General features: G+C 43.6%; 1 protein-coding gene across 4 annotated transcripts in view; it reads right to left on the bottom strand.

The window, feature by feature from the left end:
* Window positions 1-26,013, bottom strand: part of MTCL1 (microtubule crosslinking factor 1) — a 190,427-nt gene that overhangs the window by 26,068 nt on the left and 138,346 nt on the right. For all 4 annotated transcript variants that reach the window (XM_073679051.1, XM_073679050.1, XM_073679052.1 and 1 more), the window contains 2 exons: window positions 20,808-20,975; window positions 2,416-2,667 (listed from right to left, as the gene is read on the bottom strand). In XM_073679051.1, the coding sequence (XP_073535152.1) occupies window positions 2,416-2,667; window positions 20,808-20,975 (420 nt within the window). The remainder of the gene's footprint in view (window positions 1-2,415; window positions 2,668-20,807; window positions 20,976-26,013) is intronic.

Here is a 26,013-nt window from a genome sequence, read left to right on the forward strand (position 1 = left end):
AGGTAAGGAAGGCTGAAACCCAACCACCACTGAACAAGACACAGAAGTACAAGGTGTTCAGTGCTCAGAGACATGACCAAGGTAAGGGAGGCTGAAACCCGACCACCACTGAACAAGACACAAAAGTATAAGGTGTTCAGTGCTCAGAGACATGGCCAAGGTAAGGGAGGCTGAAACCTGACCACCACTGAACAAGACACAGAAGTACAAGGTGCTCAGACACATGACCAAGGTAAGGAGGGCTGAAACCTGACCACCACTGAATAAGACACAGAAGTACAAGATGTTCAGTGCTCAGAGACATGACCAAGGTAAGGGGGCTGAAACCTGACCACCACTGAACAAGACACAGAAGTACAAGGTGCTCAGTGCTCAGAGATATGACCAAAGTAAGGAAGGCTGAAACCTGACCACCACTGAACAAGACACAGAAGTACAAGGTGCTCAGTGCTCAGAGATATGACCAAAGTAAGGAAGGCTGAAACCTGACCACCACTGAACAAGACACAGAAGTACAAGGTGCTCAGTGCTCAGAGATATGACCAAAGTAAGGAAGGCTGAAACCTGACCACCACTGAACAAGACACAGAAGTACAAGGTGCTCAGTGCTCAGAGATATGACCAAAGTAAGGAAGGCTGAAACCTGACCACCACTGAACAAGACACAGAAGTACAAGGTGCTCAGTGCTCAGAGATATGAACAAAGTAAGGAAGGCTGAAACCTGACCACCACTGAACAAGACACAGAAGTACAAGGTGCTCAGAGACATGACCAATGTAAGGGAGGCTGAAACCCGAAAACCACTGAAGAAGACACAGAAGTACAAGGTGCTCAGAGACATGACCAAGGTAAGGGAGGCTGAAACCCGACCACCACTGAACAAGACACAAAAGTATAAGGTGTTCAGTGCTCAGAGACATGGCCAAGGTAAGGGAGGCTGAAACCTGACCACCACTGAACAAGACACAGAAGTACAAGGTGCTCAGACACATGACCAAGGTAAGGAGGGCTGAAACCTGACCACCACTGAATAAGACACAGAAGTACAAGGTGCTCAGAGACATGACCAAGGTAAGGAGGGCTGAAACCCGACCACCACTGAACAAGACACAGAAGTACAAGGTGCTCAGAGACATGACCAAGGTAAGGAGGGCTGAAACCAGACCACCACTGAACAAGACACAGAAGTACAAGGTGTTCAGTGCTCAGAGACATAGCCAAGGTAAGGAAGGCTGAAACCCAACCACCACTGAACAAGACACAGAAGTACAAGGTGTTCAGTGCTCAGAGACATGACCAAGGTAAGGGAGGCTGAAACCCGACCACCACTGAACAAGACACAAAAGTATAAGGTGTTCAGTGCTCAGAGACATGGCCAAGGTAAGGGAGGCTGAAACCTGACCACCACTGAACAAGACACAGAAGTACAAGGTGCTCAGACACATGACCAAGGTAAGGAGGGCTGAAACCTGACCACCACTGAATAAGACACAGAAGTACAAGATGTTCAGTGCTCAGAGACATGACCAAGGTAAGGGGGCTGAAACCTGACCACCACTGAACAAGACACAGAAGTACAAGGTGCTCAGAGACATGACCAAGGTAAGGAGGGCTGAAACCCGACCACCACTGAACAAGACACAGAAGTACAAGGTGCTCAGAGACATGACCAAGGTAAGGAGGGCTGAAACCAGACCACCACTGAACAAGACACAGAAGTACAAGGTGTTCAGTGCTCAGAGACATAGCCAAGGTAAGGAAGGCTGAAACCCAACCACCACTGAACAAGACACAGAAGTACAAGGTGTTCAGTGCTCAGAGATATGGACAAGGTAAGGAAGGCGGAAACCTGACCACCACTGAACAAGACACAGAAGAGAAACGTCAAGACTGGGACAAGAAATATCTGAAGACAGATTTTTCACAGGTTTTATGGACTGATGAGAAAACAGTACACCTCTCTGTGTCTGGAAGGCTGTGGTTGGTGCTGCCCAAAAATATGATAATCAACTAATTAAGAAACTGACAGACTCCATGGCTGGAACGCTTATGACTGTTATTGAAAAGAATGATGGCAATATTGGTCACTGATATATTTTTTTAAATGTCAGAAATGTATTTTTGTGCATGTTGAGTTCTTTGGTAATTATTCTCACTTTAACAGATGAAAATAAACAACTGAGATGTGAAAATGTATGTTTTTCATTTAGTTGCATAATAATTCTGCACACCAATAATTGCCCAATAATTAAGCACATAGATATTCTCAGAAGAAAGACAAAACCTCACCTTTACTTACTTAAATATTCAGGTTTATTAACCTTTCGAATTGACTCACAGCACTATAGATGTTCAATAATAAAACAAATTATCAAAAATACAAATTATATACACAAAACTTTTTGTTACTCTACCTGTTCTATTCTTCTCAGGAGTTCTCTGCGTTGCTGCTCCCAATCGTGCCTTTCTCTGTTAACCCGATCCAGAAGCTCAGCTCTCTCCCGGTTCCAGTTCTTATCACTCTGCTGGACTTGTCTTCTCAGGTCCATCATCGACCGGTGACTCTCAGCCAGCAGCTTCTTGTACTCATCACGCTCAAGGTTAAAGGATGCCTTCTTCTCAGTGGGGCTCAAATCTCCTGCCGATCTTGACTTTCTTGTTTCAAACTGTAAGAAGGAAATATTAAGACTTAACAAAGTGGAAAAGTGTGAGCTTTCATATTTCCTCATTTTACCTATGCGCTCTACATACCTACATACAATGGTGTGAAAGTGTTTGCCCCCTCACTGATTTCTTATTCTTTTGCATGTTTGTCACACTTAAATGTTTCAGAACACAAAACAAATTTAAATATCAGACAAAAATAACACAAGTAATCAAAAAATGCAGTTCTTAAATGAAGATCTTTATTATTAATGGAAAAAGAAATCCAAACCTATAGGGCCATGTGTGAAAAAGTGATCCCCCACCCCCTTAAAACATAAATTAACTGAGGTTTATCACATCTTTAGGAAGCTGAGTTCAATTTCCCTAGTCACACACAGGCCTGATTACTGCCACACCTGTTCTCAATCAAGAATTCACTTAAATAGGACCTGCCTGACAAAGTGAAGTACACCAAAAAAAATCACGAAAAGCATCATGCTGCAATCCAAAGAAATTCAGGAACAAATGAGAAATAAAGTAATTGAGATCTATCAGTCTGGAAAGGGTTATAAAGCCATTTCTAAAGCTTTCGGACTCCAGTGAACCACAGTGAGAGCCATTATCCTCAAATGGCGAAAACATGGAACAGTGGTGAACCTTCCCAGGAGTGGCCAGCCAAACAATATTACCCCGAGACGGAAGCGACGACTCATCCAAGAGGTCACAAAGGACCCTCCAACAACATCCAAAGAACTGCAGGCCTCACTTGCCTCAGTTAAGGTCAGTGTTCATGACTCTACCATAACAAAGAGGCTGGGCAAAAATGGCATGCAAGATAGAGTTCCAAGACGAAAACCACTGCTGAGCAAAAAGAACATAAAGGCTCGTCTCAGTTTTGCCAGAAAACATCTTGATGATCGCCAAGACTTTTGGGAGAATACTCTGTGGACTGATGAAACAAAAGTTGAACTTTTTGAAAGGTGTATGTCCCATTACATCTGGCATAGAAGTAACACAGCATTTCAGAAAAGGAACATCATACTAACAGTAAAATACGGCGGTGGTAGTGTGATGGTCTGGGGCTGTTTTGCTGCTTCAGGACCTGGAAGACTTGCTGTGGTAAATGGAACCATGAATTCTGCTGTCTACCAAAAAATCCTGAAGGAGAATGTCCGGCCATCTATTCGTGACCTCAAGCTGAAGCGCGCTTGGGTTATGCAGCAGAACAATAATCCAAAACACACCAGCAATTCCACCTAACTTTTCCTTTCCCAGTTGTGATGTCACTGTTGTAGTCTGTCCATTGCAGCCTGACTGGGCAGCAGAGGAAATGCAGCATTGACCCTGGGAAGGGTTTGCAACACCTCAGTTTATTATTATGTCCTAGCAGAATACTATGGAAAGAGGAAAGGTATTCCTGGAAAATCCTTTAATTAAAAAATATAAAATGCACTATAAAAATGCTGAAAAAAAAATCCAGCATGTTTTTTTGAGAGGAAAAGAATGCCATCATAAAAAACTGTGAGTTTGTGTATGTGAACGTAGATGAAGAGTGACTCACAAACTTTTTGATGCATTTTTTTTTCAAATTTTTTGTTAAAGATGTGGAATTAGTTAAACGTTGACATATATATTCTTTTCATTTAAATTTATAATTCCTATTGAATCAACTTCTGGCTTTGTAAAAAAACTGCATGAAGAACAGCCATAAAAACAGCAGCGTTTTTTTTTTTACATTTTATTTAAACTGTGGGTTTTCATTTGTACTTTAAGCGACTACTTTTTGGTAAAAAAAAAAAATGATGTGGCCAGAAGTTTCTTTAATATCTAGCTGGCACAAGACTGCATGTATGCAAATAGAATACTTGTGATCAAGTGACTACCCGCTCGCACCGGCAATGCTGGTGAATCCTGAAAGCGTGCACATATAGAGCAACAGCAGACTCTTATCAGAAGACCGGAAGACCCCTATAAGCAAGTCATTAAATGCTTGCCATTTTATCTTTATGCTGTGGGACAGACACTGCTGGGCACCCAGAAGATAATAATGACCTGTTCTTTTCAATTTCACACACACAGCACTCAATGCGCCTCATCGACCAAAACTATTTAAAATAAAAATTGTCCATTTATAGGACATTTCATAACTTTCCCAAATACTTATGAAAACATTTACAGCACATCCTGCATTGTGCTACTGTACCCAATTTATTATATATTTTAGGAGTCAGAGTCAGTCCATTTTATACCGACTCAGACTCCACCAAAACGAGCACTGACTCCAACTCCACAGCCCCGATATTATATCTATTACAACCAATCAGAACTCTGACTAGTTTCTGTTACCAATACAGATTTTCTTTTAGGCAGCTTTAATAAGTCCTCATTCAGATGTCCATGTTTCTTAACACACACGTCACGTGTCACCAGTGTTTGGTCAGTGATTTTCACGGTCCAATAAACTTGTCTTGGTAGTTTTCATCTGTGATGCTGGTAAACATTTTTTACATGTCTCTGTGATTTTTGTAAAGACACACGGTATTCAAGCAACACAGACATGTGAACAGCTCCACAGACTATGTACATGTTCTATCCGTGAATGTCATGGATAAAACACATATGTGAAGAACGGCTGTCTGAATGAGGATTAAATTTGCTTTACGAGTGCGCACACCCAATGAACTCTGTTATTCATTAGTGAGATTGCTGTTGCCTCTATTAGTCTAGGTGGTTATGTGACTGTCACAAGATGGCTGGAGTATACAGCAGGTGAAATAAGTATTGAACACATCACCAATTTTCTAAGTAAATATATTTCTAAAGGTGCTATTGACATGAAATTCTCGCCAGATGTCGGTAACAACCCATCCAATCCACACAGACAAAGAAATCAAAGCATAGATGTCCATAAATTAAGTTATATGCAATAATGAGAAATGATACAGTGAAAAAGTATTGAACACATGAAGAAAGAGAGGTGCAAAAGACATGGAAATTCAAGACACCAGCTGAAATCTATCAGTAACTAGAAAAGCAATCCTGCCACTTAGTCAAAAATAATATCAGCGGCTTCAACTGATGGCCTATCAAAAGGTGTCTCATTATCAAGGTGTCACACAAGAAACATCTCATGATGGGTAAAACCAGTGAGCTATCTCAAGACCTTCGCAAGCTTATTGCTGCAAAACATACTGATGATCTGAACCACATGCAGCATGAATCAGAGACTGGCTGGACTGTGTTTCTTCGACTGACTTGTAAGAGGAAAGTCCCTGGCAGTTTCTCCTTGTCCTGCTTCCCCAGACTATCAGGTCTCTCCGTATGCGTGCTCATGAGAGACCTGTCAGCCAAGGGAATCAGGCACGGAGAAGGTGCCAGGAATCTACCTCAGATTAGTCAGCTGAAGACGCACAGTCTCCGGACAGCTTTTCAAATTATCGTTTCAAAGTAATATGTACACAGTTGCAATAGCACAGCCAGACTCTGACAAGCCACATTTACTAACTAGTGCCCACTTGACATTTAATATTGCAGCCAGACTCTGATTTATGCTGCCCAAGCTACAGGCAACATGAATCAGACAACAAGTTCCCTTTAAATATCCAAAAAGGGAATAAAGTTATAGCCTTCAAAGGGTTATTCCCATCTTATAAATTTATAGTATATGCACAGAATATTCCATAAGTGTATAGGAGATGTGAGTCCAAACAATTCTCGAGAACAGGGCACTAAAGGACGCTGCGGTCAGTTGAGAGGTGGTTGGACTTTCCATTCCTTTGTCTGGGGATTGTCACCACCTCTCCACTGACCGCAGAGTACGATCTCGAGATAGATGTAAGTCCTATTGGTGGGGCCTGCATTACTTTACAATTATGGCATGTCCTATGAATATGCCTTAAATGTATGAAACAGGGCTGGCCCTTTTAATATGTAATCAAAATAGTTAAACATTGCCCAGTCCAGAAGGTCTATAAATACCCTGGATTTGAATCGGTTCATTTTCTTTTGTGTTTTAGGCAAAATGAGATATATGATGATGACACATGTTCCTCCACTTGAAAAGTTAGGCCAGACTGAATAGTGCACATGGTAAAATTCAGGAAATGTGATATCATTTTATGAGCAGACGCAATGACTGTCTCGGGAAACTCCCAGAACTAGGTAGGAAAACTAGTAATTTCTAACCCAAACATCTCATTAGTGGCCAGCGCCTCCGTTCTGCACTGACTGATCGTGTTCCAGATATTGCAGTCATCCTGCTAATTTTCCTTCCACACAGACATATGATATAACCTGTCAGGATGAAGTAATTGCCTGGAGCAATTGTAAAATCCTTAGTGGAGTGTCCTGATTATTAAACCACCTGCTACTAGGAGCAAAAATCCTGTATACATCAGAACAGTCCGCTAATGGCGTGATGACAGTGCTCCAAAGCATCAAGTACACTGCTCACAACTAAACCGCACTCCACTGTACAAAGGAAAAGCTATCGTCACCAGAGGGCAGGAGAAAATCCCCAATTGTAAATCAATATGCCGAGCACCCTTCTGTAACACGCAAGATGCAAACACCAGATCAAAGCATAAAAAGATATGGCCGCTATCCCCCACAGTCTGCAGACAGACTGAGCTTGTATTGATGACAACACAGCATATCAATTCAGAGATAGAAACCCAGTGATTGCATAGCATTCACGTAATGTGCTCATGGCAGGAAGCACTTTACAGCTGCTGCCCCCCATCATCCAGTACAAGAAATATTCCTAAAAAGTAAGACGTCATTAGAAAATGACTTATTGTTGAAATCTAGTCTTTATGCTAAACATATTTTTCTTAAATGTTTGGTGACGAAAAAAACGTGCTGAGCTATAGCAGTTTTCAGTAATGATAGGCTGACATTTGTTCAGTAGAGATCACTTCTAAGCAGTTGTCAGATTATTATCATGGGCAAATAACACCATTATTATAAAGATGCAGACAGATACCAGGATCATATTATTGACCTTATGTGACAGTCATAGCTCACCTCCTCCCACTCTCTGCAGAATGATCTCTGCATATGTCAAAGAGCATGCACACAAAAGCCCCCCATATCCAGACACTAGCTCTTATGTCCATGTGGCTACCCTTAGCCATATGTCTGAACTGCTTTTATCAAAAGTGATCTACAGCTATGGCAAGATAGCTGTCCCCATAGTTATCTAAAGAAAAAAAACAAAAATAGCTGGGAAATTAGAAATGATTAGAAGTAAAAATTTTGATTCTTTATCTGGGTTTACATTGTAATAAATAAGTTATATTCCCTATAAAGAGACAGAATGTAATTTATGTACAAACAAAACCAAACCAATGCTTTTTGTAAAGAGAAATCTGTCTATGGCGGAGGAGAAGCCGACATGGATTACGGAAAGTGGGGATAGATCTTATTCTCTGTGTTTGCTGATGTCTGTGACTTCATAGTATTACGATGTATAGGTAAAAATAAGGGTTTGGAATTGGAACAGAGATCAGGACAGGCATCTGATTAGTCAATGCTTTCCAAAGGAAGTACAATGCACAACTGCAAATTATCAAAAGGAAGTGCCAGCACTTATAGTGCTGGCAGATATTACGGTATGTGTACATGCCTACAAACTGGTTAGTTGAAAGCATTGCAATGGCTTTGGGGTACAATGCAAGGCTAAGTAAAATGTATGGATAGCAGGAATGTTACAGTTCCCTGCGCAGCATATGGAGTGTTGCTGTTCAGGGAAATCTGTGATCAGCTAAAACAGCCATGTGGACCCCACATTCTCGGGCTCCGTGAGGGTCCTGGTAGTAAGACTCTCACTGGTCAGAAGGATCAGCTGGCTGCCACTCTAAATGAGGATCCAGTCACAGTCAGATTAAAAACGGCACATGTCATGTTTTGGGAAGTCTGGGAGATTTATCAACGTTCACTAATGGACTGGGAATTCCATCGGTCCAAGTGCTTCCATCAGAGTGGCCAGGTCTTCCTAGAGGCCTTGGAAGGAATGACACACCTCGCCCTTAAAAAGGAAGAACACAATTTTGGCATGAGAAATGGAGGTCGCAATATGGAAGAAAGAGGAGAATCACCTCTGGACTGGCTTCACTATTCTCACTCATTGTTCTCTTTGATACTGATTAATGCTTAGCAGGTGGGGAATCCTATACAAAGTTGATATAAGCACACATGCATAGATATTGTTATATACGAGTTGGGTATTCAAGTTTTGGTAGATAATAAATGTACTATTATGCGAAACGTATACTAAGTCATTATGGGTCTGCGGACCGAGCCTGGGGGGGGAGCTACTGTGGCGCCCCTGAGGGTTCGGTCGCCACAGAGGTACTGCACCTCACCCAGAGGTGTGGTATCTCACTCTCAGGTAAGGAAGGAGTACAGCTCGGGACCCTAACACCTGCATCCCACACATACCCGCAGTGGGGGTAGGGCGAGATTGCTCCTAAGGGAGAGCACAGTCCCGGGTCCCTAGCTGTGGGAGGGGTTATGTAGTGGGTGTGGGTGGAGGAAGTAGCTTAGGGGAGCACATGAGAGGAAGGAATAAATATAGAAACCATCTTGTTTAGTGAGTCCAGATCAGAACAGTGGACAGAGAGAGAGAGAACAGTCTACAGTGAGAGGAGTGGAGCAGGGCTCTGCAGGAGCTCTGCTCAGGCAGAGGGCCTGAGGAAAAGCCCAGGACTGAAGAAAGAGGAGAGGGAGCAGGAAGGGCTCCAGGAACGGAAGAAGGGACCCCAGGAGTACGGGCAGTGCTGGAAGCCACCCGTACGCCCGAATCTACCAGGAGGTGGATGGGTCAGGCCACACAAAGGGGACCGGTCCCTCAACTAGCAGAGAACTTTATGACTCAACTAGAAACCGGAGGCTGCAGTATTTCAAGTCCTGCAGCAAACAGTCCATATCAGTCTCACCAAGAAGGTAACTATAGAGGACCCAGGGGACGGAACAGACATCGCCCGACAAGGCCCGCAGGTACCGGATTGGGACACTTGGTATGAGGTGCAGGGAGACGGCCAGAGAAAGGACACAGAAGGGGGTCCCGTTAAGTACTCCGGAGATATCTGAGGGTGGACTGAACCCCTCCCTGAGTAAGCGCAGCACGACGAGGGAAATTACTTTGGTACCTGTAACTTGGACAGCAACAACCGTGAGTAAAGATGCAAAACCTACAAAAGACAAAAAATATATCTCATACCCTACCATCATTATATATAAATGTAAAGCAAAGTTGCATGTGAAACATAGGGTACTTAGTGAACTATTTTTGATCAAAAAAAGTATACAAGCCGTCCCACCAGCGACAAGGTGACCCTAAATTGGGACGGTCCTACACTGTCTATATTAGGTTTTTAATAGGCTTGTATGCCTTTTTTTATCAAAAATAGTTCACTAAGTACCCTATATTTCACATGCAACTTTGCTTTACATTTATATATAATGATGGTAGGGTATGAGATATATTTTTTGTCTTTTGTAGGTTTTGCATCTTTTTGCTAGTGTGAACATGCTCCTATTTCTTGCATGTGTACCATCTTAGACCTCAGTTCACATTGCTTGGTTAACCGTGAGTAAAGACCCTGAGGACTGCACTTCTTTGTCTCTGTGATTATTGCTGCGCCATCAACCCCTGCACTACAACGCCCAGCATCACCTATAACATCTACACTACCCTGGAGCTAAGCTCTACCTGTGGAGAGTCATACCATCCCTGCTGCAGTAACATCAGCTCCAGAGGACCTGCTCCAGAGGACCTGCTCCGCAGCGGCAGCTCCCTTAGCCGCATACCACAGGTGGCGTCACGAACTTTATACAATCACTATAAATTTCCTATCAATAACCCCTTTTTATTGACCGCCCTGGGTCACGGACTGGGTCACCGCCACTGTGACATCCCCCCAGCATTTACCGGCCCGGCACCGGGTACCCCAGCGCCCAAGGGGCGCTTCATACTTGGCGTCACGAACAGGATATGAGCCCACCCGTTATCGCCGGGTATTGTGCGCCTAAAGACTGTGCTTTATACTGAATGTGGCGCCCGCCCCAGAAGAACGGGCGCCATTATGTGAGAGCCAAAAGACAACCAGAAACCGCCTCCCATCGTGGGCCAGGTTCCAGAATGGCACCAAAAGCAAGGCCCGCCCCGAGCAACAGTGACCATGTATGTGGATGTGTCTGTCAAGCTGGGGGGGCCGCCCCAAAGTGTGTCCGACAGCAAGTTGCCATGGAGCCGCCCCCGAAAGGGGAGAGGAGAGAAGAAACCTGGGAGACAGGGTGTGGTCTCCAAGCGTCCAGACAGACCGCACCCGGAGGGCAAGATGGAGAGTCAGGAGCCAGCTCCCATCCGTGGTCTGCAACAGGCCTCTTACCTTGGAGGAGGCCATGGCAGAGCTATCCCTGGAGGATACTGAATTCCTCCATGCGGAAATCCAGGAGCTGGGCTGGAGGATGGAGAGGGCCCAGCAAGACGCCATCGCCGGCTGGAAAAAGGAGCAGCTGGAGAAGCTGATGATAGGGCAGCAACCAGCGCTGCATTCCACCAGCAGCGCTCCAGCCCCGGAGGAACCTGAACAGAGCCAGGAGGCAGAGGATGACACAAGCGTGGCCGCGGGAGCAGGTAAGGAGAGACTCCCTGTCCCGGGCCCTGAGAGTGCTAGCCTGCTCCTGGGCTCCCCGGCGGAACCTCCGATCCTGGGTAACTGATCCACCGACCTACCCCTGGGCTCCCCGGCGGAACCTCCAACCCCGGGCGCCAGCTCTGCCGATCTGCTCCCTGGTCTCCAGGCGGAATCTCCCGTCCCGGACACCTGCATTACTGACTGGCTCCCAGACCCCCTGGTGGAAATCCTGTATCCGGGCGCTTGCTCCGCCGATTTGCTCCTGGGCCCCCTACTGGAGCCACCTGCCCCCGCACACGAGTGGGCCTACAGAAACACCGTCTATGATTGGTCCACCCGATATGAGGACCAGCAAGGACGCACGCTAGCACCTGAGCCTGCACCCCCGGTTACCTGCCCAGGAGGAGAAGAGTTCCAGTGCGATAACCGGGGAGGGGACCTCATGGGGTTCCCGTGGGAGACGCAGGCCCAGGCCCTAAGGAGGGAAGAGCTCTGCAGGAGGGAGCTCCTGCAGCTGGAGCGGGAACGTCACGACCGACAGGTGTGGTGGGAAAGGATGGAGATCCGGAAGATGGCGGCCAAAACCCGGGCCCGCCAAGCAAGAGCTACCACCCCTAGTCCCCGTCTGGAGGGGATAGTTGTCAAGTTTGATCTGGACGCGGGGTGGGGCTTTGTGAGGGAACCACACACCGACAGAGATGTGTTTGTGAACTGGCGGGATGTGGAACCCCACCTCCAACAGGGGTATCCCGGCCGAAACCTCTATCCAGGTGACTACGTCACATTTACCCGGCACAAGGGCGAACGTGTCTGGTATGCCCTTCAAGTATACCGCGTGGCAAAGCAAAGAGACATGCCTCCGCAGCCCCAGGCTGAAGACCCGCCTGGGTCAGCCTGCAGGAACCAAGAGTTCCCCCGGAGGGAGCACCCCTGTTAAACTGTTTGTATTTACCTGGAAGGGTACAACCCTGCCAGTCTAAAAAGTTAAAAATTGTGTGCCTTTAAAAGTTTCTAGTTACCCGTTTAAAAAGACTACCAGGTTATGGACGGTGAATAACCAAAGAACTTTCCATTGTAAATAATTGCACTTCTTAAAGTGCCCCTTATTGGTTTTATGTAACAACAAATGACCTCAGAACAAAAACCCGTTTGGCGTGGCCGAAGACGTGGTCCAACACCTGGATCATCCATGCCCTGCAGCCACGCCCAGGGCCTACGTTGGGAGTTTTCGGACGGGTCCCTCATACTCATGTTTGCTAGTTTGCACCTTGATAAAGAAAATGGACACCTGGTTGCAGATCGTGCTGTAACCTGTTAAAGAATGTTTTATATGAAAAATGTATTATAAGAAGAATGTTCTATAAGTATAAAGAAAAATGTTATTTAAAAAGTCTTATAATGTTTTGATAAAGAAACCAGTAACGTTGAAGTAATGTGCCTCCCATAAAGGGAAGAAAAAGTTTGTTTAAAGTCTTCTATGCGAATGCATTCTAAAAAAATTTGCATGTCTGTAACATACCCTGTTTTTACTCTATTCCAGCCGGCGGACGTGCTCTGTTTTACCGGGAGGGGGGGGGGTGGCGCCCTTGAGGGTTCGGTTGCCACAGAGGTACTGCACCTCACCCAGAGGTGTGGTATCACACTCTCAGGTAAGGAAGGAGTACAGCTCGGGACCCTAACACCTGCATCCAACACATATCCGCAGTGCGGGTAGGGCGAGATTGCTCCTAAGGGAGAGCACAGTCCCGGGTCCCTAGCTGTGGGAGGGGCTATGTAGTGGGTGTGGGTGGAGAAAGTAGCTTAGGGGAGCACATGAGAGGAAGGTATAAATAGAGAAGCCATCTTGTTTAGTGAGTCCAAATCAGAACAGTGGACAGAGAGAGAGAGAACAGTCTACAGTGAGAGTAGTGGAGCAGGGCTCTGCAGGAGCTCTGCTCAGGCAGAGGGCCTGAGGAAAGGCCCAGGACTGAAGAAAGAGGAGAGGGAGCAGGAAGGGCTCCAGGAACGGAAGAAGGGACCCCAGGGGTACGGGCAGTGCTGGAAGCCACCCGTACGCCGGAATCTACCAGGAGGTGGAGAGGTCAGGCCACACAAAGGGGACCGGTCCCTCAACTAGCAGAGAACTTTATGACTCAACTAGAAACGGGAAGCTGCAGTATTTCAAGTCCTGCAGCCAACAGTCCATGTCAGTTTCACCAAGAAGGTAGCTATAGAGGACCCAGGGGACGGAACAGACATCGCCCGACAAGGCCAGCAGGTACCGGATTGGGACACTTGGTATGAGGTGCAGGGAGACGGCCAGAGAAAGGACACAGAAGGGGGTCCCGTTAAGTACTCCGGAGATATCTGAGGGTGGACTGAACCCCTCCCTGAGTAAGCGCAGCACGACGAGGGAAGTTACTTTGGTACCTGTAATTTGGACTGCAACAACCGTGAGTAAAGACCCTGAGGACTGCACTTCTTTGTCTCTGTGATTATTGCTGCGCCATCAACCCCTGCACTACAATGCCCAGCATCACCTATAACATCTACACTACCCTGGAGCTAAGCTCTACCTGTGGAGAGCCATACCATCCCTGCTGCAGTAACATCAGCTCCAGAGGACCTGCTCCGCAGCGGCGGCTCCCCTAGTCGCATACCACAGGTGGTGTCACGAACTTTATACAATCACTATAAATTCCCCATCAATAACCCCTTTTTATTGACCGCCCTGGGTCACGGAACGGGTCACCGCCACTGTGACATCCCCCCAGCATTTACCGGCCCGGCACCGGGTACCCCACCTCCCAGGGGGCGCGTCACTACCCTCCATAGAAAGCGCATTTTCACTAAGGGTATCTACATTCCGCTGGACGGGTGTGGAATTTTCTATTTTTCCCTAGTAGTCATCCGCTTTGAGGACTTTCTTTGTGGAAAATAGAACAATTATTAAATCAAATTCACTCCCTTGAAATTTTGCATAAACAAAACCTCTCTGCCTCCACTCTTGTTGATTTGACAAAGAAAAGAGACGAATGAAAACAAATTTCAGATAAAAAATATTTGCAATCTAGGGGAAAGTCAAAACGTTTCTTCTACGATTTGTCAGACAAATGCGGGAGACCATTGGCCAGATTGCTCCACCCACATATAACAGCTACATTTATTCCAAATGTTAAGGGGAATGAGGGCAGGGATGAACATAATCCCCAAAAAATTGTAGATCTTTTTCGGTCTTACTATGAGAATTCATATAATATTAAGAATCAATTTGCAGACATGTCTCTCTTAGACCGCTTCAATAAGATCAAAGAATATATCCAGGAAACGCCTCTACTCATGCTGAGCAATTCAATGGTGGAAGCTCTGGAAGAGGTGATATCCATAGAAGAAATTGACTCTGTGATACGGGCCTCCCCATCAGGTAAATGTCCTGGCCCAGATGGCTTTACGCCTGCATTTTATAAACCGTTTAGAGAGCAACCCTCTCCAATAATGGCTAAAACCTTTAATGCAATTGATGGAAACACTGGATTTGTCCCCCAACCTCTACAGGCACACATCAGCATACTTCCCAAACCAGGAAAAGACCACTCAATAATTGCTAACTTTAGGCCAATTTCTTTATTAAATATAGATATTAAACTATTTTCAAAAATCCTGGCTGAAAGGTTAGCTCCTTTACTCCCATCTATAGTCAACAATGATCAGGTAGGCTTCGTCAAAGGACGAGAGGCTAAGGACAATACCATTAAGACACTACTCATTATCTCCAAGGCAAGAAGTGGCTCCACTCCATTAGGTCTTCCATCTATAGACGCAGAGAAGGCTTTCGATAAGAGTTTACTGGGAGTTTATGGAGGAAGCCTTAAAACAGATAGGCTTGGGCCCTTGTTACCTACAGAAAATAATGGCCTTATATAAAAGCCCAACGGCACGGGTAAAAGTAAATAATTCTCTTTCTGCACCATTTGCAATTAACAATGGAACCAGACAAGGGTGCCCCTTGTCCCCATTGTTACATGTAGTGGTAATGGAGCATTTGGCCTATGCCCTCAGAAACAATAGTAATATTCATGGATACAAAGTGGGATCTAATTCTTATAAAGCAGCTCTGTAAGCAGACGATTTGCTTCTTTACATATCCCAACCACAAATATCATTTCCAATGATCCTAAAAGAATTTGATAGGTTTGGAGCAGTTAGTAATTTTAAAGTCAATTACCGTATTTTCCAGCGTATAAGATGACTTTTTAACCCCTGAAAATCTTCTGAAAAGTCCATAATTATGGTAATTTATAAGCCCTCCCTGTCTCCAAGACTATCAGAGCGGTAGCACATCCCTCTGGCCTACCCTTGTATCCTATTACCGGTATCTTCTTCTCTGCCTCTCTGATCTCGCACCTGAGGACAGCAGTGACGAGGTGAGGGGGAGCCTCACGGGGAAGATGTAAGTGAAGCAAGTTGCAGGCGTCTGGGACGCCCAGGGTATGGAAAAAAGAGAAAGACCGATGCTGTCCAGAAAAACAAGCCTCTTTCACTCGTCTGGCCTGCCCATGTATTACCTCCTTCTCTGCCTCTCAGATCTCGCTCCTGAGGACTGCACTGAAGCGGCGCAGGCGCGCATATGCGAGGTCAGAAAAGGAGGTAATACAAGGGCGGGTCAGACGAGTGAAAAAGGCGTGTTTTTCTGGGCACAGCACCGCTCTTTCTCTTTTTTCTATACCCTGGGCGTCCCGGACGCCTGCAGCTTGCTTCACTTACACCTTCCCAGTGAGGCGCCCCCTCACCTCGTCACTGCAGTCCTCAGGAGAGAGATCAGAGAGGCAGAGATGGAGGTACCGGTAATAGGATACAAGGGTGGGCCAGAGGGATGCGCTACCGCTCTGATAGTCTTGGAGGCAGGGAGGGCTGGGCAGGCAGGGAGAGCTGACCAATCCAAGCAGGATTTGTATACAACAACCAGTCAATCGCCGGTAAGGTTCATCACGTTAAAATTACCATATTGAAATCAAATCAGATTTTTTTTTAATTTTTACCGTATGTACGTTAGAAGAGGGGTAGTCTTATACGGCGCGTATATCCCAAACTCTGTATTTCAACTGGAAAAGTTGGGGGTCGTCTTATACACCCAGTCGTCTTATACTCCAGAAAATAAGGTACTCTAAAACGGAGGCCTTGAACATATCTCTCCCACTGACTGAAGTTTCACAAGTTATGACTAAATTTCCATTAAAATGGCAGAAAAAATCGTTGAAATATTTAGGGGTTCATATTCCCTCGGACCCATATAAATAATTTGAGCTCAACCATCAAGCTTTATTGCACAAAACATATGGCGATCTATTGAAATATGGCAAACTGAAGTTATCTTGGTTTGGAAGAATGAACGCCATCAAAATGGATATATTACCTCGTTTTTTGTACATTTTTCAAACAGTTCCGATCTCTCCACCCCATAGCTTCTTTCGTAAACTAAGATCAGCTTTAATCAAATTAATTTGGGGTAAGATTAAACCTCGCATAAACATACGGGTTCTCTCTCGTCACAAATCATTAGGAGGAGCGGGCTTTCCGAATTTCTATAGGTACTTTCAGGCTTCTGCCTTGATGAGGATTTTAGATTGGCACGATCAAGCAGACTCTAAACAATGGGTAGGGGTGGAACAGGAGGGCTCAGAAGTCCCTTTACGACATCTACCATGGTGTCAAGAAGACTCAGTGACCTTGGCCAAAAGGAATCTAACTAGGGAAACACTTAAAACACGGCATTCTCTGAGGAAAAAGATGTTTCCAGTTAGAACTATTAGCCCACTCACATCAATATTTTATAACCCTTCCTTTCTTCCCGGATATTTGTGTGGATCTTTCCTCAGTCAGAGGGCAGTGGAGGATAATGGATTGTTTCAGATTTTGGAAAATGGCATGATACCTACTTTTGTATTTTTACAAACAAAATTCCCAAATGTTAAAATGAAGTGGTTCGAATATTTGCAAATGCGACCCTTTCTAGTAGCACACAACCTTAATGTAAATTCATTCTCAAACTACACCTTCTTTGAAAACATGTTCCTTCAGGAAAGCGGACCGACTCACACTATTTCAGTGATATATGAGGGATTGGGTAGAGAGGAGGGAACAAAGAAACTGGCATTTCAGCGAGCATGGGAGAAGGATTTGGGGGTTAGTTTGCCCCCTTTTGAGTGGGGAAAGGGGTTCTTCTTCACACATAAGCTTTCTAATGCAGGGCCTGCACAAGAAAAGAACTATAAAATACTTACACAATGGTATCACTACCCATCTAAACTACATGCAATGTTCCCTACAGTTTCGGAAACATGTTGGAGATGTGAAATGGAAGTGGGTTCTATGATTCATATATGGTGGGAGTGTTCTAGAATTAAACCATTTTGGGAGAAGGTATTTGACAATTACCAACGTATCACAGGAAACAGAGTATTGGGGCCTCATAAAATAGCCCTTCTGTCAATCCTCAGTTCCTCAATAGGTGCTCAAAAGAAAGAACTACTTCAATTTTGCTTAACAGCGGCACGGACGGTAATTTCACGGTTTTGTAAAATTAAAACCCGTCCTAACCTACTAGATTGGTACAAGGAAATGGTGAATCTATGTAGAATGGAAGAGTTGTCTGTAGAATGTAATGGAACCAATGATACATTTAGAAGGGTTTGCAGCGGATGGATTCTTTTTCAGGACTCACCTGATTTTCATAACCTGTTCTAATAGTTTCAACAGATGCTTGCGTTTGGGTTCATAATTAGTTACATGGGCATAAGGACATCCCCCCTGCCCTCTCCCTTGACCCGCTGTCTTTTATTTTCTTCTCTCTTTTCTCCCTCCTTTTCTTTTTTCTTCTTATATGGGCTTTTCAGATACAATATAGAAATTGCCTCAACATATGATCTTCTTATAGGCGGTTATCTTATAAACATTATATTGTTCAATACACTACCATTTGAATTGATATTTGAAAAAAGTGACCCCATTTGAACTTTGGCCATTTTTTTTATATGTCTATTTTGTTATATTTTCTTCAAAGTTGAATACAATGCAATATATTTTTCTTGATCTACAAACTGTAAAATGATTAATAATTAATGCTTAATTGATGTTTACTAAAACAGATTGAATATAAAAAACGGCACATGTATGTCCACCAACAAAAGCATACCCAGGTGGACATGCACACCGCTACTCAGCAGACTGCAGGGGGCGTCACTGAAATGTGACAATTTTATAATGACCTATTTGTTAAAATGCTTTCTTGATCATAGTATAACCCCTTTAAAGTACACTTAAGTCTGGCGCTTTCTCTGGAAAGTGGGAAATTAAGATATAAGACCCCTAGACAGAAGCAGCTCTCACCCTAGAATTCCTATAATTACAGGCGGGAGATTAGATGGAACCATGTACAGGCTTTCTGAAAGGATTCTGTTTCTAAAACAGTGTACTTTGGATCGAAGCAGAGAAATGAGGTTAATCGCAATTGTAATCTACATTTAATCTTGCTCTGTCTCACTAATCTTTTCACTGTAGGCACATCTGAGCGGGCAGCCATATCTGAGCGGGCAGCCACATCTGAGCGGGCAGCCACATCCTCGTTTCTATAGAAGAACAGCTTGGATCAAGTCCTAACATATTCATTTTTTATCTGCTTAATCTCAGTAATAGTTTTCAAGAAGTAAACAGTCTGATAAACCCCAAGATGGTTATTTAGAAGGAAAATTCATATCTGATCGACTGATATACGATTTACTCCAAATGACATGCTTAAAGCAGCAGAAAGTGAGAAGATGTAAGTCTGCCAATTAATAGCAGTCGGCCATCACCAAACATATCAATATTTTCTAACCAACAATTAAGATGCCTAGATGTGAGCAACATAATGTCTAAAAACCACAATAGACTGGACTTATAAAATGCTCATTATAATGTCATGCAGAAACACTTTCCCAAAGGATTGCACTTTTTTTTTCAAAGTAAGGACACTGGCCTCACCAGGTCCGAGAGGTCTATTTAATGATGTATGCAGTTAGCATTGTGAAATCTGGTGACAGATCCCTTTTAGGCCTCATTCAGACATCAGAGATTTCTCTCATATGCAAAAAAAACGGTCCGATTCTCATCAGTATTTGGGATCAGATTATCAGTGTTTGGTCAGTTTCAGTATTCACCATCACTTTTTCTCATATGGAAAAAAAATGATGGAGGATACTCAAGCTGTCACGGGTGTGTCGCCCCGAAGATCGTCGCGATTACACAGCCTGACTTCTCGCAGCTGAGTTTTTGGTGCTTGGTGTTTTTCGGCAGGGAGGGAGTTAATTCTCTCTCTCTGTGCTAGACGAGGCCCAGCCTCGCCCAGCTGCAGTTAATTCTGCAGTATTGGGACTCCTTCAAATACCTGCCGTTCTGATAGGGTAGTTGTCGGTGAAAGCTTTTCATGCAGACTATCAGAGGGATACGTGGTATTGTGGAGTTAGGAGCGAAGTGTACTCGGTGTGGTTTTTTCCCTTCCTCGCTTTATTCTTTATCCCCTTACCCGTTGGTGTTCCCTCCGTTGTAGTGGTGTAAGTTTTTTGTAAGCGAGGTGGTTTTTGGTTCGCCCCTTGTACGGTCTCGTTCGTTTTGTACTGTGTTTGTCATATACGGTCCTGTCCCCAATTGTTGTGATCGGGGTCCTTCTCAAGACTAGATTACTGAGGTTCAGGGATTCTCAGGAGGTAGGTTTACGCTGGCGGCCTGGACCTCTGTACCATCAACAGTACCTCCAGGTAGAGGGATTAGGCAGGGCCCCAGTGTAGGGTCAGCATAGGCTCCTTACCTCCTGAACGCCGAGACAGCTTGACACAAGCTTCTCCTATCAGTTCATTGAAAAGAACAACCCGCAGATGGCTTCCTAGTGCTAATAATGTTTTCATGGACTCACAGACTTGCATTGTCGAGTTTGATTAATAACTCTAATCTAAATTGGAAGTCTCCATGATTTTCTCCAGACCAATCAGTCAGCAAAAAATACACACATATGAACAGTCCCATAGACTATAATAGGTACGAGGTCTGGCTCACAACAACCGAACCACGGGACCGCGAGTGCCGACACAGCTGGAATGGCACCGGCACGGGAGGGGAGTAAAAGCTTTTTTTATTTTATCAGGGCCAAACATTTAAATCAAGAAGTGGTTGTCCTAGTAGTGAACAACCCCTATAAAGAGCAGCTGAACATTAATTCTGGCCAAACCCAAAAGTCAGATGTCGCCCAAACCTTTGTGCTTCCTCTATGCCCACTACATTTTGAGCAAAATATATCTAATGTGGAACCTATCTGAAATGCTGACATTTGTCTAAAACATAGGTAATGATGCCATACTCCAATGCACAGAGTTTATAGGTTTTATTCTTGGTTGGCCTCTCCACCGTAATAAGACTAGGTAACCTATCACATGTTATTACAAAATTGATGTAAGCCTATTGTTCCAGTGCATGTAGCAGTTTCCTTCCTACGCTGTGGTTTTCCATACCTGCTCCAGACGACATCTAAGTTCAGTTTCCTCCACTTCCCAAGCAGCTTTGTTCTCAGCAAACCGCTGTTGGACTTCATGTCTGTCTGTGGCTTCATCTCGAAGTTCAGAGCGGAAATCATCCAATAAGCCCTTAAATGCACTAAGGAGGCGACGATTTTCACTTGCCTAAGGGAACATACATACAGATAAATCATCTAAAATGCAAAAGTAAACTTGTGTAAATAAGGGTTTTATAACAAAATAGGAAACTGTTAACAATATGAGCAATATGTCTACTATATGCATACATTAAATGGATAAAGGTATTTGGGCACCGACACATTACACCACTTGACATGCCATTCAAAATATAAGGCCACGGCCCCACTATCAGTATTTGATCAGTATTTTTTCTCAGGAGTGGGTGATAAATGCAGAATTGGTGACTTGTTTCTAATATACCTTTTCTCTGATTGTTCCTCATCTGGTTTTGGCTCCCACTTCTGAGAAAAAATACTGATCGAATACTGATAGTGGGGCCGTGGCCTAAGGGGTAATGTTTCTCCTTGTGAAAAGTGACATGCCAATGTAAGGAGACTTATAGGCCATGCAATGCTCCTCTGGGAAATTAGCTATGCAAATGGCCTCTTCAGAGAGGAAGAGGATTTGAAAAGTGGCCACGAATCTCAATTTGCAGACATGTGTTTCGGGTGTCTCATCAACACCCTGAAACACGGTTTGGATTTTATCCTAAATCATGTGATAAAGCTCGATAGTAACTTTTAGGATTGCTACTTCCAATAGGTGGCACTAGAGTTCAAGTCCTCTTCCTCTCTGAAGAGGCACTTTGCATAATCAAAATCTACACACCAATATGGAGTTTGTTCTCCCTTTACAGCTATAGTAGGTTTCACTCTTCTAAGAAGACTTTCTACAATATTTGGAGTGTATCTGTGATAAATTTTGTCCCTTCTTCCAGAAGAGAATTTGTGAGATCAGACACTGATAAAAAGGACAGGCTACAAATCTCTGATGTAGTCCATGGGGTTAATGTCAGGGCTCTGTGTGGATCAGCAAGTTCTTCCACACATAACTCCCCCAACCATGCTTTTATGGACCTTGCTTTGTGCACTGAAGCACATTCATGCTGGAATAGAAAAACTTTGCAAAACTGTTCCAATAAATTTGGACATATACAATTGTCCAAAATGTCTTGTTTGCTGAAGCATTAAGATTTTCCTACGCTGCAACTATGGGGCCTTCACCAATCTCTAAAAAACAAGCCTGAAGCATTATTCTTTGTCCAACAAAATTTACAATGCAGTAGGTTAGGTAATGTGTTCTTGAAATTTGCCAAACCTTGACTCATTCATAAGGCTGCCAGATAGAGAAGTGTGATTTGTCACTCCAAAGAGCACGTTTCCATTTCCAAAGTCCAGTGATGGAGGCTTTACAGCACTCAATTAGACACTTGGCATAGTGCTTGGTGATGTAAGGCTTGTATGCAGTTGCTCAGCCATGGAAACCCTTGCCACATTTGTTGTGTTTATGTTAATGTCAGAGGAGGTTTGGAAATTTGCAGAGTGTTGGTGACTTTTATACAGTATGAATCTCAGCACTTGATAACCCCGCTCTAACTTTATATGGCCTGCCACATCGTGTCTGAGCTGCCGTGTTTTCTAAATGCAAGGCCCCCGATTCATTAAGACGGGCGTTTCAAATGCCAGTCTTACTGAAGGACATGCAGGAATAAGATGTGCTGAATTCATTAAAAGGCGCACACCACTTAATAAATTTGGCACATCTTATGAGTGGCCTGCAACTCCATGAGCCTTGTCAGAAATTTTATTCTAGTCACAGACTGGAGTAAAATTTCTGGCGTAATGTACACTACCAGTTTTGATGAATATGTCTAGTCCCCAGCTCTGCCCACTCTAAAACTGGTTAAAAGCGGCATGAAAACTCCCAAAACTTGCAATTGTTTTGCACTACTTGTGAAAAATTTGGCGACTTTTCAAAGTGTTTTACACCAGAACACTTTGATGAATCACGACCTTAGACTTTTCAATAATACCCCTCACAGTTGATAGTGGAATATTTGGGAGAGAAGAAATTTCATGGCCTGACTTCTTGTAACTCTCCCATCCTATTACAGGATTGCGCTTGAATCCAGTCAGCTCTTTAGAATGACCTATTCTTTCACAAATGTTAGTAAAGGCAGACTGCGTGGCTGGAGCAGAATTTTATATACCTATGGCAGTGGGGTGAAATGACAAACCTGAATTCAATGAATCAAAAAGCTGTGTCCGAATACTTTTGTCCATACAGTGTATATCTGCCATAATATTATTAAAACCATTCCTCTACTATTGTGCAGGTCCCCCTTGCATCACCAAATCATCTCTGACTCATGGACGCATTGATTCTTTAGCACCAAGAAGTTAGCAGATGATTTAAGTCCTGTAAGTTGCAAGGTGAACCTCCATGAAAATAACTTTTCTGAGGATCTTACTTTTTCTAGTACATCCCATAGATGCTCTTAATAGATCTCCACAAGGTGTAAGGTTACCCCTTAGACCTCAGTCCAGAGCCTCTCATATAGCCAAATCAGTTCTCATACTTTTCACTGACGAGGGCCAACAACCCAAAACATTGTGTCTGCAAATTGAGATTCTGATTTGGCTTTTATCCTAAGTCATATTGCACGACTCGTTAAGGGGTCGATTGTGTCTTGTAGAATTGCTGCTTCCAATAGGTGGCGCTATAGAGTTCACGTCCTCTTTTTCTCTGAAGAGGCAATTTGCATACTTCATAGATGAGGAATTTGGAGGTCAAGTCAACATATCAGATAGTAATAGATCTCAAGAAAAGATTCTACAAAAAACTTACATCACTGCATGTGTCATACTGACATAAGCCTCTCACCTAGCCAAATCAGATCTCATACTTTGCACTGATGAGGATCAACCCCCTCGGAAACACCGTGTCTGAAAATTGAGCTTCTGGTTTGGCTTTTATCCTAAGTCATGTGAAAAAGCTTGTTAAAGGGTCGATATTAACTTTTAGGATTGCCACTTCCAATAGGTGGCACTAGAGTTCAAGTCTTACATATTTACATATTTAATTTCCCAGAGGAGCATGAATGGCATATAGGTTTCCTGACTCTGACATGCCATGCCTGGCTTGTCACTCTCCACAAGGAGAAACGCTACCCCTTAGAGCACTGAAATACACTGTAATGGAAGCCATCATTGCCATCCAGTGTGACAGCCCTCACAAGTTCACTGATAAGCCCCATTTAGGAAAAGGGGATATGTATCAGGACACGATGCAGACTACCACAAATCTCCAGGGCCTTCATCTTAGGTACTCTTTCAGCAAGTATTCCATTTTTTATCTAAACACCATACCACGGAGTAGCATCTACTGTAACTTATTAATAAGTGGCATGAGTGAATCATCTCAAATGTGACAAAGACTAACAGAGTTTCCAAGGCAATGTTTTCGAGGATTGGTGGCATCATATCGAGAGTTAGGATGCCAACCTCTGATGTCTAGAAGGGACAAGAATTTTGGTATTGTTTTGACAAAACTAACTTCCTCCTGCTCCTTCAGGTGCTTCCAATGATAAGAAACTATTTCTACCGTACTTAGGCTCCTATAAGCAGAAGCAAGGGATAACACTCCTGTCCAATTACATCAACTAATGGAGAAGCTATTGAGAGATCCACTCTACTCTCTCTGCATTTGGGGTATTTATGTATATTATTTTTAACAAGTACTAATAAAGTCAAGTCAACTCCTTATAACCTTAAAGAAGCACTCCTCCCAACAAAGTTTTTATCCTCTTATTATATTGCAGTCATCATATTATATAGCACTTACAATTGCTCATTTTGCCTTTCTACCCAGATAATTCCTCTCTTTTCCATTAGGTCTATGACATCACGCGATTAAAAACTGACTAGCTGAATCCTTCTAAGCTCTATGTAGAAACAGGATCTGTAGTCTTTAAGGTGCTCTGATACAGTCACCTAGCCATCATCCAGCCCCTGTCAATGTCACTGTGAGCCTTACGCTTGCTCATTTTTCCTGTTTTCAACACATCAAATTAAACACCATATTGTTTAATTGCTGCCTAATCTATCCCACCCTCAAATAATGACATTGTCACACGATATGCTGTTCACTTCATCTTTTAAGTTCGCCATACAAAGTAGATGGCTGATGGTAGAATGATGGTCCGCCGTCTCTCCCATCCCATATAAAGTAGTGCTAATTCTGCTGAGCGCTTCCATATTTCCTATAAGAGAGCCGTTGCTAGATATATCAGGTAGCAGCTTATCTCACAGAGAAAAAAAGAAATGGCTGTCCGAAATCAGATATGCTGGATCCTTCCATTCCCTGATAATCAATTGTCTATAGCACCCATACACATTAGACTGTCGATATCAGCAGGTTAAGCTGACATTATTGTAATGTGTATGAGGAGCTTTAATGTTGTTGCTGATTAGTGGATCTTTAGGCACAGGTTACCACAGTTCCTCACATCTCTGCTATTACATTAATAATGAATTCTGCTTTATCAAGTTTTGCCCTTTTACATATGGATATCCAAGGACGGCATTGATTTTGTGGTTAGAAGATGTCTATTATATAGTCCCGAAGGAGATGCTGGCTGCCATCATCCAACCATAATTGCAGCATGTCAGGCAGTGATCTTCCTGACAGTGAGATCATTTTCAGTTAAAGGGGTCATTGTCTCTTTTGTACATATTGTATGTGATAAATCACATACAATAAAAGAGTTTCACTCAATCTAAAAGGTACTTTTTGCGTTACTTATTTTACCAATACGATATAAAGATATTTACTCTGAAATTCAATAGTATAATTCTAAATCAGAGTGTCATAGACATATACCTGCAGTACTACATGCAGGGGATATACTGAATAAGCATGTTTCAGACGCAGTAGGATCAGCACTTCTACCTGCTGACTCAACGTTACGTAGGAACACTGCCTGTCACTTCAATGCTCTGTACCTTATCTGACACCACAGAAATACACTTCATTGATCAGCCCAGAAATAGCTTGCAGACACCAGTACATTATCAGAATTACACTGGCAACAAATATCAAAGCGGTTGGCCACTTTTAGAGTCTTTATTTTTAACTTAAATGCATGTATTTGAGGCTAAAAATCATTTTTGCTATTGCATTT

This window comes from Phyllobates terribilis, unplaced genomic scaffold (genome assembly GCF_046119375.1).
Source record: "Phyllobates terribilis strain yellow unplaced genomic scaffold, ASM4611937v1 Scaffold_4__5_contigs__length_816908805, whole genome shotgun sequence".
Taxonomy (NCBI): Eukaryota; Metazoa; Chordata; class Amphibia; order Anura; family Dendrobatidae; genus Phyllobates; species Phyllobates terribilis.